This window comes from Wolffia australiana, chromosome 1 (genome assembly GCF_029677425.1).
Source record: "Wolffia australiana isolate 7733 chromosome 1, ASM2967742v1".
In the NCBI taxonomy this organism is placed as follows: Eukaryota; Viridiplantae; Streptophyta; class Magnoliopsida; order Alismatales; family Araceae; genus Wolffia; species Wolffia australiana.
In genome coordinates, this window is record NC_135835.1 from 26,271,249 (window position 1) to 26,288,476 (window position 17,228).

The 17,228-nt window shown below is 34.0% G+C and overlaps 1 protein-coding gene across 1 annotated transcript; it reads left to right on the forward strand.

Moving 5' to 3' along the window:
- Window positions 1–10,087: 10,087 nt before the first annotated feature.
- LOC144711083 (putative protein phosphatase 2C 39) lies at window positions 10,088–12,345 on the forward strand. The gene is made up of 4 exons (XM_078585036.1): window positions 10,088–10,358; window positions 10,445–10,531; window positions 11,822–11,874; window positions 12,235–12,345. The coding sequence occupies exons 1-4, from the start codon at window positions 10,088–10,090 to the stop codon at window positions 12,343–12,345; spliced, it is 522 nt and encodes a 173-aa protein (XP_078441162.1).
- The last annotated feature ends 4,883 nt before the right edge of the window (window positions 12,346–17,228 follow it).

A 17,228-nucleotide genomic window follows, 5' to 3' on the forward strand; every position in this document is an offset into this window, starting at 1 on the left:
TATGGAAACACAAAATTTGTCTCATGCATCATTTTAAAGAATATTGATTATTGTAAACCTCAGAACCTGAATAAAGAATTTCTCATAAAGAAAGAGTTGTGGCTAACACGGCTGGCTTTGGTTTTTGTTGCTCCACTTGTTTAGATGCTGAAATTTTGTAAAGTACAGCCATGCCCCTTTTGATTTTTGTGCCTTCAAAACCTCAGATCAGGCTAGCCTGACCTCCTATCCTCGAGCTAGAGTGATAATCCTATAATCTTTTGTTCCTGACTCCTAAAAAAAGAAGATAATTTCAAAAAATAAAAATATAGATGTCGAATGCAAAATTATTGACCAAAGTCACTGTTTTTCAGTGAACACAGAAAAATGAGTTATATTTATAGAAAAATTAATGAAGTCCTACATATTAGTTAGTTAATCATCTTATTTCTTTACTCTTTGCAAAAAGACTATTGACAAGATTAACTTCAGAGCACCTTCTACAACAATAGTATATGTAGCTATTGTTTTTATTCTAATTTGAGGTTGAGTTGATACTAGAGTGGAGTCTATGTATTCAAGATGAACGTAACATTAATGCATTGTAATTTTAATTTCCTTTCATTCTCTTTTATTTCCTGAGTGGTTTTTAGTCATTTGAAAAGACCAAATGGCAATGATACAGACAATGATAATGCTATCAGGCAAGACAACTGAAGATGATAACAATATAAAATAGCTTGAAATGATATATGAAGAATGTAGCAATGCATTAACACAGTCAGTGCATTGATCTCTATTTTTTAAAAAATATTTTATATCAAAGATTAAAAAATCTACACCATAAAATTTGATAAATTTAACAGGTTTATCAGATTTAAGTCATTATGATTTCCAAAATACAGAAATCCACATTTCAGATCTTTATCATAACAAAAATTAAAATGTCAGACAACAGAAATAAAAAAGAGACTACACTTTACACAATATTTTTTGCCCAGAGGTATGAAATACAAATATCACTGATTAGGAATTTTCACAAAATTTATTTAATTTTCCATTTAGATTGTATTTCCCCATCGTTCAACTTTATGTATCATATAATAGGAAGAGACCACGAACTCAAACAACACACAAAATGACTGCATTCTGGGTCATTGTCTTCATTGTTTATACTGGGTCATCTTCAGTATTGTGTCATTATTGTGCATATAACCTTCATCATTGTCATCATATTCATTCCTATTAGTACAAACTACTAGAATAATCAGTTAATCGTTGTGATATTTGAAGATCATATATCAGTTGAAATAGTTAAACTAATTTCTTATTTTATAGATCTTGTAATCAAAATTGAAATAAAATTTTCATGCATTAATCTTAAAATTTTCTGTATTTTAAGGGAATAATTATAAATTAATCCAAATATTAAATAAATTAAATGAAAATATCTATTTTGAGAGTATAAAATATGTTTGAATAATATTTTGAGCTTAAAATGAATAACACCAATCTTCATACATGCAATAAATCAATCTACCATGATAGATGGTGAATCATCATGGCTCATCATAATCGTCATCGCCAACTGACCTCTTGTAAGAAATAATTTCTTGTTAGCTATAAAGCAAGAGAGACAAATATCACAAATTCAAATCCTCACCATTTGATGGAAATATAGAAAAGTAGGAAAATGAGGGTGAGAATGATATCCGTATATAATAGAGAGGAAGGGACAAGAAGGAATGAGACAGAATAGATGACTGCAAAGTCATTTAGCATTAAACTTTACATGTGTGTCTATATATAGAGATTGACTAAAACAGAGTTCTTAAAAATATAATGAATAAGGGGCTCACATCCTCTGGGTGGAAGGCTCTGGATGATGTTCATGATCTTTAGATGGCTGAGCTGCCATACTAGGTCATCATGAGATTGTGTGTCATGTCATATATTTTAGAATCTACAAATTCATTTATCTTTGTGTCTTTAACACTCCCCATCAAGCCAAAGTTTGATACAAGATTGATCTTAGAGTGGATCCAATGAAAGTGAGCTTTGGTCAGTTGCGTGATGAGAAGATAAGGCACTTGATCATGACAGGGAATCAAGTTTACATGCATAGTTCCTTGAACTTTGCATTCTCTAAAAAAATGGTAATCACTTTCAATGTGTGTTGTAGGTGCATGAAATAGGGTATTTTTTGGTTAGATAGGTGGCACCTAGACTATTATCACACCATCTAATGGGGGTCGAGTTAGCGACAAGTTGAAAGTTCAGGTAGGAGAGATTTTGTCCAAATAATGTATGTAGTGGCATTGGCAACATCTTTGCACTCAGACGCAGTGGAAGATCGAGGAATTGTAGTTAGCTTCTTGGAGCCCCAGATAACGGGAAACGATATGTGAGATAAACAAGGTGAGGGACCTGATAGTATAAGGACGATATGTGGTGTCGCCTATCCAATCAACATCAATAATATTTCTAATTGAGGGGATAATTTATAATTGAAAAAAGAACTGTAATCATTTGTATCTTTATACAGTGAAGTAAATGTTAAAAGGAAGCTTGCTGAATTGACTAGGGATCATGCATGTGCTGACATGCCTTATTCACATCATACACATATCAGGCCAGATAATAGTGAGATATTGCAAACTTCCAAAAAATTATGATACTATTTGTATCATGAGACTTTTGTATTTTTTAACTCCACAAGGATTCTACACAACATGAAGTACTTGCCAGTTTGCATTGCTTTATCTGGTCATTTTAAGGTACATTAACTTTTGGGAGAGAGACATTTCTAAAGGACTTCGGTGAAGTTGAATGTGAAAAAATGATGTGATGATCTTAAGGGTTGGACAACAAAGGCATCACTGAGAAATTGAATGACATAATTTCACTCCGTGTGGATCTGAAAGGAGAAAAAGAATATCATCCAAATACATGAGTAGATAAAGGGAGTAAGTGGAAGACATTTTATAAAAAAAGAGATGAATCAGTTTGTGATCCAAGAAAGCCAATAGTCAGGATAAAGGAACTAAGTTTATGAAAACATACACAAGGAGATTCTTCAAGGCCATATAAAGCTTTTTTTTAGACAACATATATGAGACGATGGCATTGAGGAAGTGTAACCTGGAGGTTGATGCATGTAGGTGATATCATCAAGGTTTCCATGGAGAAACACATTGGATACACGAGTTGTTGAATGTCCCAATGAGGGGTGGTTGTAAATACTAGAAGAAGATGGAGGGTGGTTGTCTTCAAAATGGGGGAATGTCTCCTGGTAGTCAACTATAGTGGTTTGAATAAACTTTTTAACCACTAGGCAGGCCTTCCATCCGGAAAATATGGTGTCACTGTTGAAAATTATCTACTTTCAGCCAATGCATGTTGTGGAGAATGAAAAAGGGGCGAGGTCCCTTTTTCATATCTTGGTTCCAGAGTGGGTGACAAAGAGTTTCAGACACTCTGATAAGTTCTGAAGGAATTGTGGTGGAGGCTCGACATGTATATAAATGATATTTGGTGGTGAGATAATTTTCAGAAGTAAGGTAGATTTCAGCTAGATTTGGAAAAACATTGTGGGGGTGGGGGTTGAGGACCGAGCAGAAGTAGGTGGTGTTGGAAAGGGGAATTGGGTAGGTGCTGCAACAGGTGTATTAGAGGATTGGTGAAAAGGGATGTGATTAGGTAGAAAATGAATTAGGGAAAGTTCAGGATCAGACGATGGTGTGACTAAGATACTGGGTTTGAGAGTTGTGGTGGACCAGGGCATTGATGCAGATAACAGATAGTGAAATGGAAAAATATTTTAATCAAAGATAACATAAGGATAGACGTAGATACATTGAGGAGATAATGAATAACAGCAGTATCCTTTATGATACATGCTGTTACCCATCACTTCTCACCTTTTTGAACTTTGACTGAGATTATTTTCAGCATATGCCCAGCGATAGGGAAGGTACATGCAGACACACAATCATCATTAACTAATGCCCTGATATTTTTCTCTACCTCTAGTGCTGTTTCATAATCATCATTAACTATCATCTTTTTTCTTCATTGCCTTTTTCTCTTCTTTTTCTTCTTCCTTCTTTGATTATTTTTCTTCTTTTTCTTGGTCGCTTTTATTACTCTTCCGCTTTTCTACTTCTTATTATGTTTTCTTATTGTCTTTCTTCTTGTTTATTATTATTAACAGATATTAGATTTTCTTCTTTCCATTCTTCTTGTTTTATTCCTATGATATTTTTATTTTTTCCTTCTCTGAAAATCTTTCCTATTTTTCTTAGTCACCCTCCTCAGCTCCTTCCTCCTTTCTTCTTTTACCAAAATTTCTTCCTTTCATTCTTGTCCTTCTTGTTCTTCTGTTTTTGTATTATTGTTTATATTTTTATTATTTATCTTATTCTCATGGTTTTTTATTTTTATTTTGTTGTTTTTTTATTATTCTCCTTCTTCATCCTTTTCCCATATTTTTAATTATATTTATTTGCATAAATTGCCTTTCCCCCAAACGTTTCTTCCCTCTGTTATTTTTCTTCTTATTTTTCATCTTTCTGTTATTATAGTCATATTCTTAATTATTTTTCTTATTCTTTTGATTTTTTATATTTTCTTTTCATCTAGTTTTTTCCTCGTCTAAGACGCTTCATCTTTTCTACCTCACATTTTGTTTTATTTCTCCAACAATTAGAGATATAGGTATAAGTGATGTTCAAGGTCAAATGCGAGGAATGTAAATGATTGATACAAGAACTCCTCTTTCCTATCAGTAGAGCTACTCGTAGACAATTTTACAAAGTCAATGAAGGCAAGAGTTTATGAGTATGCAGATGTGTTGGGAAATGAGGTGGCAGGTGCTTGTGGCTGAAAATGATACACTTTCTTTATACACGTGCTTGTGAAATCTCCTCTAATTTTTCTATACAAGAGCTGAACTTCTTGTAGGGTCATGAGAATAGACCTTGATTCAGTAGTTCAATATAACAAACAAACAAGACCACTAATAACTTAGAGAGTGACCCTTACACTTTCTTTATCTCCTAAGATTTCATCTTTCCATTCTTCTTCCTCAATTTTTTCATCTTCCTCCTCCTATTCGACCTAGGTTACTTAAAAACTTTAAATTTAATACAAAGATTGGGTTTCCAGAATTTCAATAGATACCCTTATTATTAAGTATGAATTTTCCCAAAATGAGAGGTTGTAAGTTCTTGTAATACATATTCTCATGCCACTCTTTTAAGCATCAAGTATTTTTTAAGAAAGCACAGGGGAGTAATTTTATATTTGATAGAGTAGATCAAGGTGGTATATCTGAAATACATAATTTTGTACAAGTATCTTGTCAGGTTGAATCAAATGATAGTGTCACAAACACCAGAGAGATAAAATCTCATGTGATGCACTGTTTGCAACGGCATCATAAAAGATAAGAAATATCAAAACAGCACTTTAATTTGAAGACATGTTTAAAACATTCACCATAAAGTGCATGCTGACCTGAAAGGAAAATGGAGTCGAGGGAGAATGGAACAGTCAGTGACAAACTTATTTGGCAAGTCAAGTTGTATGAGGAAATATTATAATGTCCACGCGTAAGAGAAAACAAAATAACTGGTGTTGTGCATGTCTGTCTAATTCACCACAGAATAACATTGTGAAGAAGTGTTTCATACGACTTCTATGTTATAACGTGTAATAAGAGATCTCTATTCCAACAATGGGAGAAACTAAGATCAAGGGGCAGACCATTTACAAGCTGAAGAAGGTCATTTGGCCAAAAATTGGCTCACATTGACTGAGTGTGACTCATTGCCTTCTTGCTGTGTGGATTTCAGAGAGCAACACTGCCTTCTTGGGGAACTATGCATTGGGTAGATGCCTAGTGGAAACTATCTGAGAAAATTCTCAGCATATGCTCATTGAGATGGCCCTTCACGGGGGATAAATGATCAAGAGCATCCTTCATGTTTTGGATGAGTTTGAGTTGAAGTCAAAGGTATGTGCCACTTATGAAGTTAATGCCCATCATTATTTCACCCTAAATTAAATTTGTCACAATCTGATACAGTTGTGAATGGTGAGAAGAGATTATCTCCATAAAAAAAAAGAACATGATGAATAAGCTTGATGAAGAATTAAAGTCGATGATCATGCATTTCAGTACAAGAAAAGATTCATTATGTGTTGTAGATGTCATCGTCCTTGTAATCCAATCTGGGTTGTGTAGTCCATGTTTCACGTATGTACTATCAGGAAGGTTGTTATTCATTTCTATGATAATGATGATTTCAATGATAGAGCTGATTCCAAACATGGATCAATGGAGAAAGAGAAGTGTTATGCATCATTATGTCTGCAGTGTGGGCTGACTGACTGGAGGATGATTCCCTTATACTACCTAACAAGGTAAAGTTCTACTTGCACCATGATGGTTGTTAGCATCAAGAAGACAGATATTGTTGACATAATGACATTAAATGTGCTATAAAAATCACATGAGAAGCTGGAAATGATAAGGATTTTATGGAAAATTAAAAACTGTAGAAGGCTACCAGTTAGATTGGTAGCCCAATGTGCCAAAGAAATAACAAGATTTTTGGACAGTGTTATACAAAGGGTCAGAGATGGGAGCCTTTTTCAAGTCATCGGAGTCATCTACACAATGGAACATACATCAATCTAAAATGGTTGTGGTCGATCAATATTAAGATGAGTAATTATGCATCAAGACTTACTCACAACCATGACTTTGCAGTTGGTGCACTCATTGACCCCTAAATCAATCTGAGGTAATTGACCATGAGTATTAGAACAAACTACTACATTATGTGCTCACACTATATATTCGTTGGCGTCACCATTGAGCATTTACGATAAGGGAAAGTTCCTTCTCAAGATTTTTGTATGCCTTGGATCGTGATAACACACAAATTCAGTTGTAAAATGATATAAATGTGTGTTATCTGGGGGTATTAAAGTGATTTAAATGCATTAGAACCACTTATTGAGCACTAAATCAAAATGAAGTTAATTTGGTGAGTATAGGATTTTTCTGATTTTCTTTGGGTATTCTTCCAGGACATTTTGATATCAGAATATATTTATACATTTGACAAAAGGCTTATTTGAGTCAAAATATTTTACATGATAGGTTTCAGCAGGAGATTGGAGGATTTTGGAGGGAAAAATTTGGAGAAAGAAGAGCCAAAACGAGCACAGAACACGTGGAGGCGGAGGAGAGAGAAAATAGTAAAGTGGGGAGACAACCCACTTCGAACCCTCATATCTCGCAACTCCACCGTTGGATCATGCTCAAATTTTGATCGTAGGTTTTTCACTTCATATAATTTCAATCCAATGGTGGAAATTGCCAGAAAATTACTAGAACTCTTGTAATGAAGGGACGACCAAGGGCAAACGGGAAAGGACTTTACCCTTTCACCCAAGGTACTTAAACCCTTTTTTTTCTTTTCTCTCCCCATTCTGGAGTCTTCCATCCACAGATGAGCAGACAGAGGAGGAAGTTCTTGGATCAAACAAGGTTCTGAGTTTATTTCATTGCATTTTCTGGTCTTGATTTCTAGATTGTATTCTTCTACATCGCCTTGTCTTGGGCGAAATGTTCTGGCCCTTTCTAGGAATCAAATCTTATTTTTATTGAGATGAATATTGAGACCTGAAAACAAAAATGAACTAAAAATTAGATAGATTTCATTTCCTTCTAGTTTAAAAATTAGACACCTCATAAAAACTCTTGAGAAAGTTGAATCAGCTCCTATATAGATTATCCTTCCCACTTACATTATCTTAGTCCCTACTCTATTTCTGACTTCTTGATCTTGATTTCAAGATCAAGAAGCCTAAATAGATTTCTCATAAATACAATCCTAATTTATTTTTACCCATCCTGAGGTTCTTGATCTTCTTGACAAGATCAAGAAATCCTATTATCTCCAATTATCTCCTATATATTCCTCTCCCAACTTCAGCTCAAAATCCACTAATCAGATTGAACATCTCATTACCTACTAAGCCTTTATTGGACGATCCCTGATATTCACACTATACGTATAAGTATTGGGGTAAATTTATAAATTGAATTGCATAATCTGAATTTCACAATGACAGGAATTAAGGCATCTTAATCACTCAAAATTCAGTTTATCATATCGCCCAACAAATTTTTAGTGAATCACTTGAAGTATTATTTCCTGAGCTTGAGCAGACACCCAACATTCATTCAAGACATAAGCTTGATATGTAGATCAACTCATATCCTATCAATTCGATGAAGCCATTGTACTAATGGTAGGTCACATATGAACACTCATATCTTGGGTTAACAAGGATTTCAAAACGATTTTCTTTCAGTATCAGAATAAAAGTGCACTCTCAAGTGATTCTTCTCCACCAGTTGTGCCATGATTGGGTTACTAATGATATTCAAGTGTTAGAGGTGATTTAGTGATGACATGAATTATGATATCAAGCAGAAATGAAGAAGATTTCCATGAGGACCTGATAGTTGATTTGGTTGAACTAATTACCTTTTCCTTAAAAGTAATGCTCCATTTACACACTCATTTCTTGATTGATGAGACACTTCACCAAAGACACCTCCTTTTGTAATTTATACCATAAATGTATTTAAATTTTATTTTCAGTATTATTATTATATATGACAGACAATAAGTCATCGCATGTCACTGTATATTTTCAATTTAATCAATGTTATGATATGTACCAAATATATATCTACATATTATTAAAAAATATATTACTAAAAAATATTTTTATAAACAGATTTGTAAAAAACATTTATCTACTATCAATAAGGAAGTAGGTGTCTTCATTGTTTTTATAACTAAGCACTCATCTTATTTCATAGATGTTTCTAAATTATAAAATTTAACTTAAAATAGATATAGAGCCATATTAAGCCATCACACATCATCTATATTAAATTTTTAGTTCATTTTCATCAAAGTGCTCAAGTATGAATTTTTAAAGTGGATTATGCCCTGTGAGAAAATCATAATTAACATTTAAATTTATTAATGAAGTTTTTGGAATTTTATTTTAATTAATGACATTTCTAAACATCTTCGTCCACAAAAATAGTTCTACTTTGTGATAAGGATTGTCTCCACTGGGAACAGTGATTAGGAATTTAAGTCTCCTTACATTGTAATTAAAAAGATAAGACATGATAATTATAAATTATATGATAGTGACGTGATGGAAGCAGTAATATATAAAGAAGTTAGATACAATTTATAGCATAAATGATATAAGATACTAGATAGTGACGCACAAGAGTAGATTAACATTTTTTGAGTTTTTTTCTCTGGGTAGATTAATTTTTTTTTTCTGTGGGTAGATTGGAATTTGAGTTTTTTTTTCTCTTTGTAGGTTAAAGAAATTGAGTTTTTTATCCTCTGGGTAGGTTAAAGTTTGAGTTTTTTTTTCTCTTTGTTGGTTAAAGATTCAGTTTTTTTCTGGGTGGCTTAAAATTGGACTTTTTATTCAGGATAGTTTAAAGTTGAGTGTTTTTTCCTCTGAGTAGGTTTAACATTGAGTTTTTTTCTTGGGATAGGTTATTTTTGAGTTTTTATTCGAGACATTTAATATTTTGAGGCTAAAAATTGAGCTTTTTTCTCTGGGTAGGTTAAAATTTGATTCTTTTTTCCTCTTGGGTAGACTAAATTTTTTGAGTTTTTTTTTCGCTGGGTTGGTTAAACTTTGAGTTTTTCTCTGGGCAGGTTAATTTGAGTTTTTTTAAATTTTGGGTAGGTTACAGATTGAGTTTCTTCTCTGGGTTTGTTAAAAAGTGACTTTTTATTTCGTTGAGTAGGATAAAATTTGAGTTTTTTTTTCTGGGTAGTTTTCTATTCTGAATAGGTCAGAGATAGAGTTTTTTTTCTGTGGGTAGATTAATATCGGAGTTTTTATTTCTCTGGGTACGTTAAAGTTTAAACTCTTTTTTCAGGGCAGCTTAAAATTTAAAATTTTCTCCTATGGGTAGGCTAAAATTTGAGTTCTTTCTAAGCGTTGGATAGAAGTTTTGAGTTTTTTTTATCTAGGTTTCATGCAGAGCAAACTAAACAACATGCTGATGGGAATTCTACGGGTGCGGAATCTGATCAGCCCGCCGTACGTTTACACGAATCCTTTCACGACATATCACAGGGTGACGGAAGACGATCTGTTCGTCGTCCTGGGGAGCGACGGCCTGTTTGATCTGTTCAGCAACGAAGACGTGGTCGGCCTTGTTCATCAGTTCGTCCAAGATCACCCCTTTGGCGAGCCCGCCAAGTTCCTCATCGAGCAGCTCGTCTCCAAGGTCGCCGAACTCTCAGGTAACTGTTGATTTGAACTTTACATTGCCTTAAACTTCATGGGTAGCAATTATTTCTAACTGGTTTTGAAAAAAAAAAATCGACAGGACTAACGGTGGAAGAGCTACTGAGAATCACAGTTGGAAGGAGAAGAAAGTATCACGATGACGTGACTGTCGAAGTGATCATCCTCGGTAATAAGCAACGCATGTCTGCTGCGTCTACCTCTCTTTACCGGCCTTTATCGTTTGCTGGCCTTGCTCTTGTTTGCCCTTTTCATTTCCAAGAGAAAGAAAAACATGTGATGTCGTCAGAACTCTGTAAATACTGTCTTGGAATGCGCGTCTCACAAAGCTTGGATACTGTCTGCACTCATATGGGAGCTACACACATTTAGGACCTGGGCCCCTGTTGGACCGGCCAAAACCAAGAATCCAAGATCATAAGTCCGCCATTTTAGGGCAGGTATAGTGCAGGGATGCGGACGGGACGATTTTTTTGTCCCGGGACGAAAAAATTGTCTCATCCCAGGATACAGACAAGTTTCCCGGGGACCATTGGATGGGGCGGTTTTAGTCCCATGGGACGAAAAAACCGTCCGTCCGGAGGTCTCGGACGATGGACGGACGAATCTGGACGGAAAACTGCCGGATTCGCATACGACGGTTGAGATGTTGCCACGGGCCTCGCTATGACAATTTGCATCAAAGTCCCTATATTTTACGTGCGTGCAGATGGACGCCGCTCAGAAATAATTGTAAATATGTCCCTTCGCATTGTCTCTCCTACGTAATTCCCTAAAAAACTAGAAAAAATCTATATTAAATTTAAATGGGTTTTTTTCGTCCGGACGAGGGCTGGGATGAAAATTCGTCCTGGGAGGACTGGACTGGACGCAAAACCATCCCGGTACGATTGGATGGGACGGTTTTTTCTCGTTGGTCGAAAAACCGTCCCGGTCCTTCATCCCTAGGACGGTCTGGACGTCGGACGGGATGAAATTTGCCCCATCCCGTCCATCGTCCACGTCAGGGACGATCTGGAACTACAAGGGCAGGCCTGACCAGACCGGAACCGGAAGTAAATTATTTGATAATTTATGTTATACCTTTTAGTGAATTTCTAAAAGTTATCCGAAATGACCGCTCTGCCCTCGACGGGGAGGCCCAATCAAGTTTGTTGTAGCCGAAGCAAACTTGACCATCAGCAGGGCTCCCACTTGACGAAGAGGAACTCATCTTAGTAGACATCACTTGACGAAGATGGCTGCGAGAACCCATCGCAACCTCTTCCTCTATCGTATGTTTCTTCCTGCTCTATTCACCCCAACAGTTCTCCATGAAGAAAGACCAAGAGAGGGAGAAAGAACGGAAGAGAAGGAGCATTCATTACCAGCGGTTCTAAAGCTGGTTATATTAAACGGTCAATATGACTTACATGACTTTTCTATTTTGACTTTAACATTGGCTATCCAACTTGACCAGGCCGATCGGACTGGGACCAAAAAAGATCAAACCAGAACTGGACCGAACTTCGGGTAAGGTGAAGGTCTTTATTAAAAGCAGTGATCAGGCCAGGACCGTCAAATCCTGCCATCTTGTCTCGTTATCTATAGTTGAATTTGTCTCAGTCGGAGTCGGAAAATGTCATTGAAACTTATCACACTGCTGGGAACAAACTGATTATGCATAAACCAAGGGAGAAGAACATTCTGTTTATTCTTATGTAAATAATGGGGAGGGGAGAAGGGCAATGGCAACTTATGAGGAGACTCGCTCTTTATCATCATAGGGGGATTTATTACCACAAATCATGCTCCTAAACCCTATACAGCAAAATTTGGGGGGAATTTACAAGTCATTTTGGGGGGATTTAAGCGGCTGACTTTGTCTTGCAGCTTCTTTGTCCTCCAATCGAGCCACTGAGGCAGTGGCTTCTTCGCCTGCTGCCGTCGTCTGTTCTAGATTCCTCATCATCTCCATGGCAGCAGTGTGATAAGTTTCACTGAGACTCCATCTTTCTCTTGTGTTCCTTTAAATCCCTTCAGAATCGTAGCAAATACCTGAGATTCTAATCACATGACAAACAAAAGAAGGAATATCTGACTTTGGAAAAGAGAAAACATAAGAATAAACGGCAAACAGTAAACTGTTCAAAAATCCTGGTAGAATTATTTTGCCGACATGACAACACAAGAGTCAGTCACATATAATATGCAAAAATCATAAGAACCAAGAAAAGCGGTTAAACTCCTAGTAGAGAAACTAGACGGAAGCAGCCATTGCCGATAAGGTGACAGTTCTGATATCCCCCCATCATTTAATTCTTGAATCTAAAAAGCTCCAATCCTCCTCATTTAGGGTTTTGGGTTTTGGGTTTAGGATCGGAAGAAGTAGATCTAACTAATTATTATGAAGAAGATAAGATAATGTAAGACTAGTAACTTACCCTAGGTTCTTAACTTCTGCCAAGACCACAATGATTTCCAAATGCAAGTTCCTTCTCTTCTGTAGTGCCTCTCCTCTACAACTAAAGATACCAATGAATAATGCTTGATGGACCTCAAAGCTTACTCTCTTTCAATTAGCCTTATAAATCCAAAGAGATGGATGGAAATCTGGGAAAAAGACAAAGTTGGGATTAAAATTTCAGCTCAATTGGCCGTCTAGATCATCAAATATCAGGCCTGAAGTAAGAGAAATCTTAGATGTTGATTTGATTTTAAAAAATATCTCTCCTTCCCACCTAGGACATCTAGGGTTTCCAATGTAACTTCTTCAATGAAAATTCACAATCACTGGCTCAGATTTTGTTGCCTCTTTCTTGAAAGTTGACTCCATAGTTTCCACGTGTCCCTATATGATTAATATAAAGAAAAAAGAATAATATGTTTAACAAATATGAGTGCATTATGGTGATACATCACCGCACACCATAGGAATGCACTTATCTCTTTTTTCCAATCACATCTTTACTCTGTGTGGCAAAACACTGCACTTTTTTACTTCTAAAAAATAAGCATACAATAGAGTAATAATTTGCATCGCCACCATGTTGCCTTGTTTCTCTTTCTCTGCGATCACATTCATTTCACTTGAATTCCTTCTTTTTCTCTTGATTCATGTCACCTTTCCAATTTAAAAAATAAAAACCACATCAGCTCATCATTGTCCATTATGATTTGTTTTTTGCAATTATAAGCTGTACTACTCATTGGGGAAAATATATATTCATCCCTATTCAAATAAATTAAATGATGAAGCGTGGCAGGGTAAGAAGTAAAAAATGAAAACCGCTGATTAATTTCTAGAAAATAAAATAAATTCATAAAAATAAAAAATATTCCGCCTTAGAAAAATGATATCATCATGATTTCAATATCAGAAGATTCTAAACATATATATTTCAACCGAGAAAATTATTTTATTTATTAGTACGATGTCAGAAAGATTGATGAAAATACCAAAAAATCCAAAAATCAAAATGTAACTCTACGAATAGATTTAATCATTTTAGGCTTTATAACACACCAGTATAATCATTTTAATGTCAATAAACATGTAACTTACTAGATATTAACATAATAATTAGCGTTTAACCACCAAGTCAATGCTCCAGAAATGGGATGGACATCATATTGAAAATGTAAACTGATATCATGAAGTATGCATACGAAGAGAACCAAATTTAAATTGTTAAAACTATGGAACTAGCATATGCATTGGATAAATACCTATATGTATATAAATACATCTCATGTTTGATCCTCTGATCAATGGGTTAAATCATCAAGTTAGGAATCAAGCTTTGTATGCTATATCAATCACCATTTTTTATGTACTTTCTCCAATATTTATATCTATCAGACATCATTTGACCAGTGACAATTCATGGCCAAAGTACAATTATCTACCTATTATAGATATTAATATCCTAATCAACGGATTATTTTATCACACATAAATATAAATGAGAAATGTAGTGATCATAAAATTTTTAAAAATACAATTAACTGCAATGATTTGTTTTATCTATCATGGCTTATGGACTGAATCAAAAAGTTGTAATTGTGCCATTTTGAAATTAAATCAGCCACCTTGTTTTTTCTCTCATTTAAATTAATTTGAAATTTTTATTTTTGAACATTAAATACTTTCTCCTTTCTCTTTTGGAACCCATATTGGCAAATTGAGCTCTAATTTCAGATTACCTCTTCTCTTTCTATTGGTGAAAAATTATACTACAAAAGCAAACTATAGATCTTGCCCTTTCAAGATATTTTATGTCTCTGGATAGTATCTTTGTAAGGTTTATTCAAGCTTTTTTTTAAGTTACAAGCAAGTGGCAGTATTGCAGACTAGGAATCTTGATTTCCTAAAGGATTAAGCCTTTATCAACATAAAGGACTAAGCCTTCATCAACAAGAAATATGATATAAACACTTGGTTATGCATCATCATCACCTCAGGCTTGATACTGCACCATAGCATTACCGACTATCCTAACCCATATAAAAAATACAAAGGATACAAAATTTCACATAGTTAACAAGAATAAATAAATATCACTCTTACTCTGATCATACTAACGCCTTATATTATATTTTTAAGTTAAATAAAAATTGATCAATATATTGAATGTCTCATCACAAATTATTAAAAAAATTACTTAAAATTTATTTAAGTTATTTTTGAAAATTTCAGAAATTATTCTCAGAAAGCTATATTTGAAATTTCATGTTCATCTCATCTCTGTAAAGTTTCTGATGTCTTCATGATTTTTGTAACTTAAGATTCATCTGCATTTCTAGATTCTCCTAAATTAGAAAACTTCATTAGTACATATTTGAGTTATAAATATAAATTCTAGAATCTTGTTTTAGCCATATGTCACATTTTCTTTTAATATCATTTAAGTTTTTCGAAATAAGCTGAGCGTATCCCCACATTTTTTATTAAAATATATTACTGAAAAGTATTTTCAGAAATCTATCATTAATAGTTTGTATTTATCTGATATCTATTAAGTATAAAAACTCTCCGTGATTTTCATAACAACATGTCGTCTGATTTCCTAGATTAAACCAAACAAGTAACCTAAATTTAGACAATGATTTATTTATTCGTGTGAGATATAATAGCTGGTTTAAATCTTCAACCATAAAATTCTAATTTTACATTGCATGAATTATGAGAAATATATTGAATCAATCTCTAATATTTGATGTGGATATTGATTTCTTAAAAGCTCAGGCTATCAAATAAATATAGTAGTAGATGTGTTTGTCTTTTTTTTTGGGAATTTGACATTATAATTTTAAATAATTTAAGAATACTGAATCTTTAATATAATTTTATTTATCTTCCTTGAGATGTAACACCAAAGATTTGATACAGCCTGGGTTGCCTATTATATATAATCTCAGCTTAACTTTGCATATCCATTATAATTATGCCAGATTTTCTTTGTCAAGTAAGAAGTCCATTAGGCAAACCCAACTTACAAACAGCCCTTTCAGGGGGGTTGGGTTGTTAACCTGACCCCACTTCCAAACACTATCTATTTTGTAGCTGTCATCTAGTGCGTACGGATATATATTTTCCATGCACATTTTCTCCTCTGAATGCTTAGGATTTAAATTCTAGCACGAACTGAATTAATAAAAAATTCTGATTGGTTCAACATTTTAAAATGTGATATCATGCGTGAAAATGCTTGATTTTAAATCTGAAGGTTGTAGTACCTCGGAAGCATAGATGAGGAATAATATTCATTAACCTAATTGACTAAGGTGCATTGCTTTCTAATTCTTAAGCTATTTTCTACACAGTCTATAAAAATGTTTCAGAAATAGAGACTTATTCAAATATTTAATGTTTCCCTTGAAGTGAAATATGATTGTCTCAACATATTCATTTTTTTTGGAGATGCAAGAAATACAAAAAAATGAATGTGTCATACAAGTTTTTCTAATGGCCTTTCATGGTCCTGATATATGATAAGAGAGTCACAAATTCCTCAAGCATTTAATATTTTGCTTCATATAGAATACAAGATTGAAATAATTAATCCTGCACGTCACAAAGTTTAAATCCTTATGTTCCATAAATTTCTATTTGGAAACTAAACAGGAAACGTCTCGGTGTAAAATACTAAATACGATCACCAGTATTTATTGATCCTTTTTATGTGTAAGATCAATAATAAACTACACTCCAATGTATAAAATCCACAAATTTGATTCCCCCAATAAAAGTCAAACAATTTATTGTGTTCAAATGAATGTCTCAATAAATAATATAATCAAACCATTAAAATCCAAACCATCAGCATGCTGTTCAAAGTAATCAAATAAATTAAAATTCAGGTAGGGTAAAAAATTGATTTACCTGATATTATCCATAGTATTTGTATATTTCACCCTTCTGACTCAACTTTTATGATAGGGAAAGTGTTCAAACATCAAGGATTTTAGGCTTGAAAGATGAAATGATATTAAGATATAAATGACATAAAAGGATACACAGAGTACAAGTAGAGGAAATCTGAGAATTTTGAAGTATTTATTTTTTAAGATAGGAAAATAGGTAATTTCAAGAAGATATTTTAATATTTCGGGAAAATTTTCTAAGCGGAAAATTGGTTTCATACTATGACATACAAATATAGTAAAATAGATATATGATAACATCATGACTTTCCAGGGAAAAATCTATGATTTGACACTCCTTTATACTGCCCCTCTATGATTTGTGAGGGATGATATGAATAAGAAAAGAACAATGGTTTTTAAATACTATTTATGATGTAGAACAATTTAGGAGTATACCTTTAGTCTGTAGATCTCACCAAATGAAGTCTTTGGCACAAATCTCCAAGCACCTACTTTTT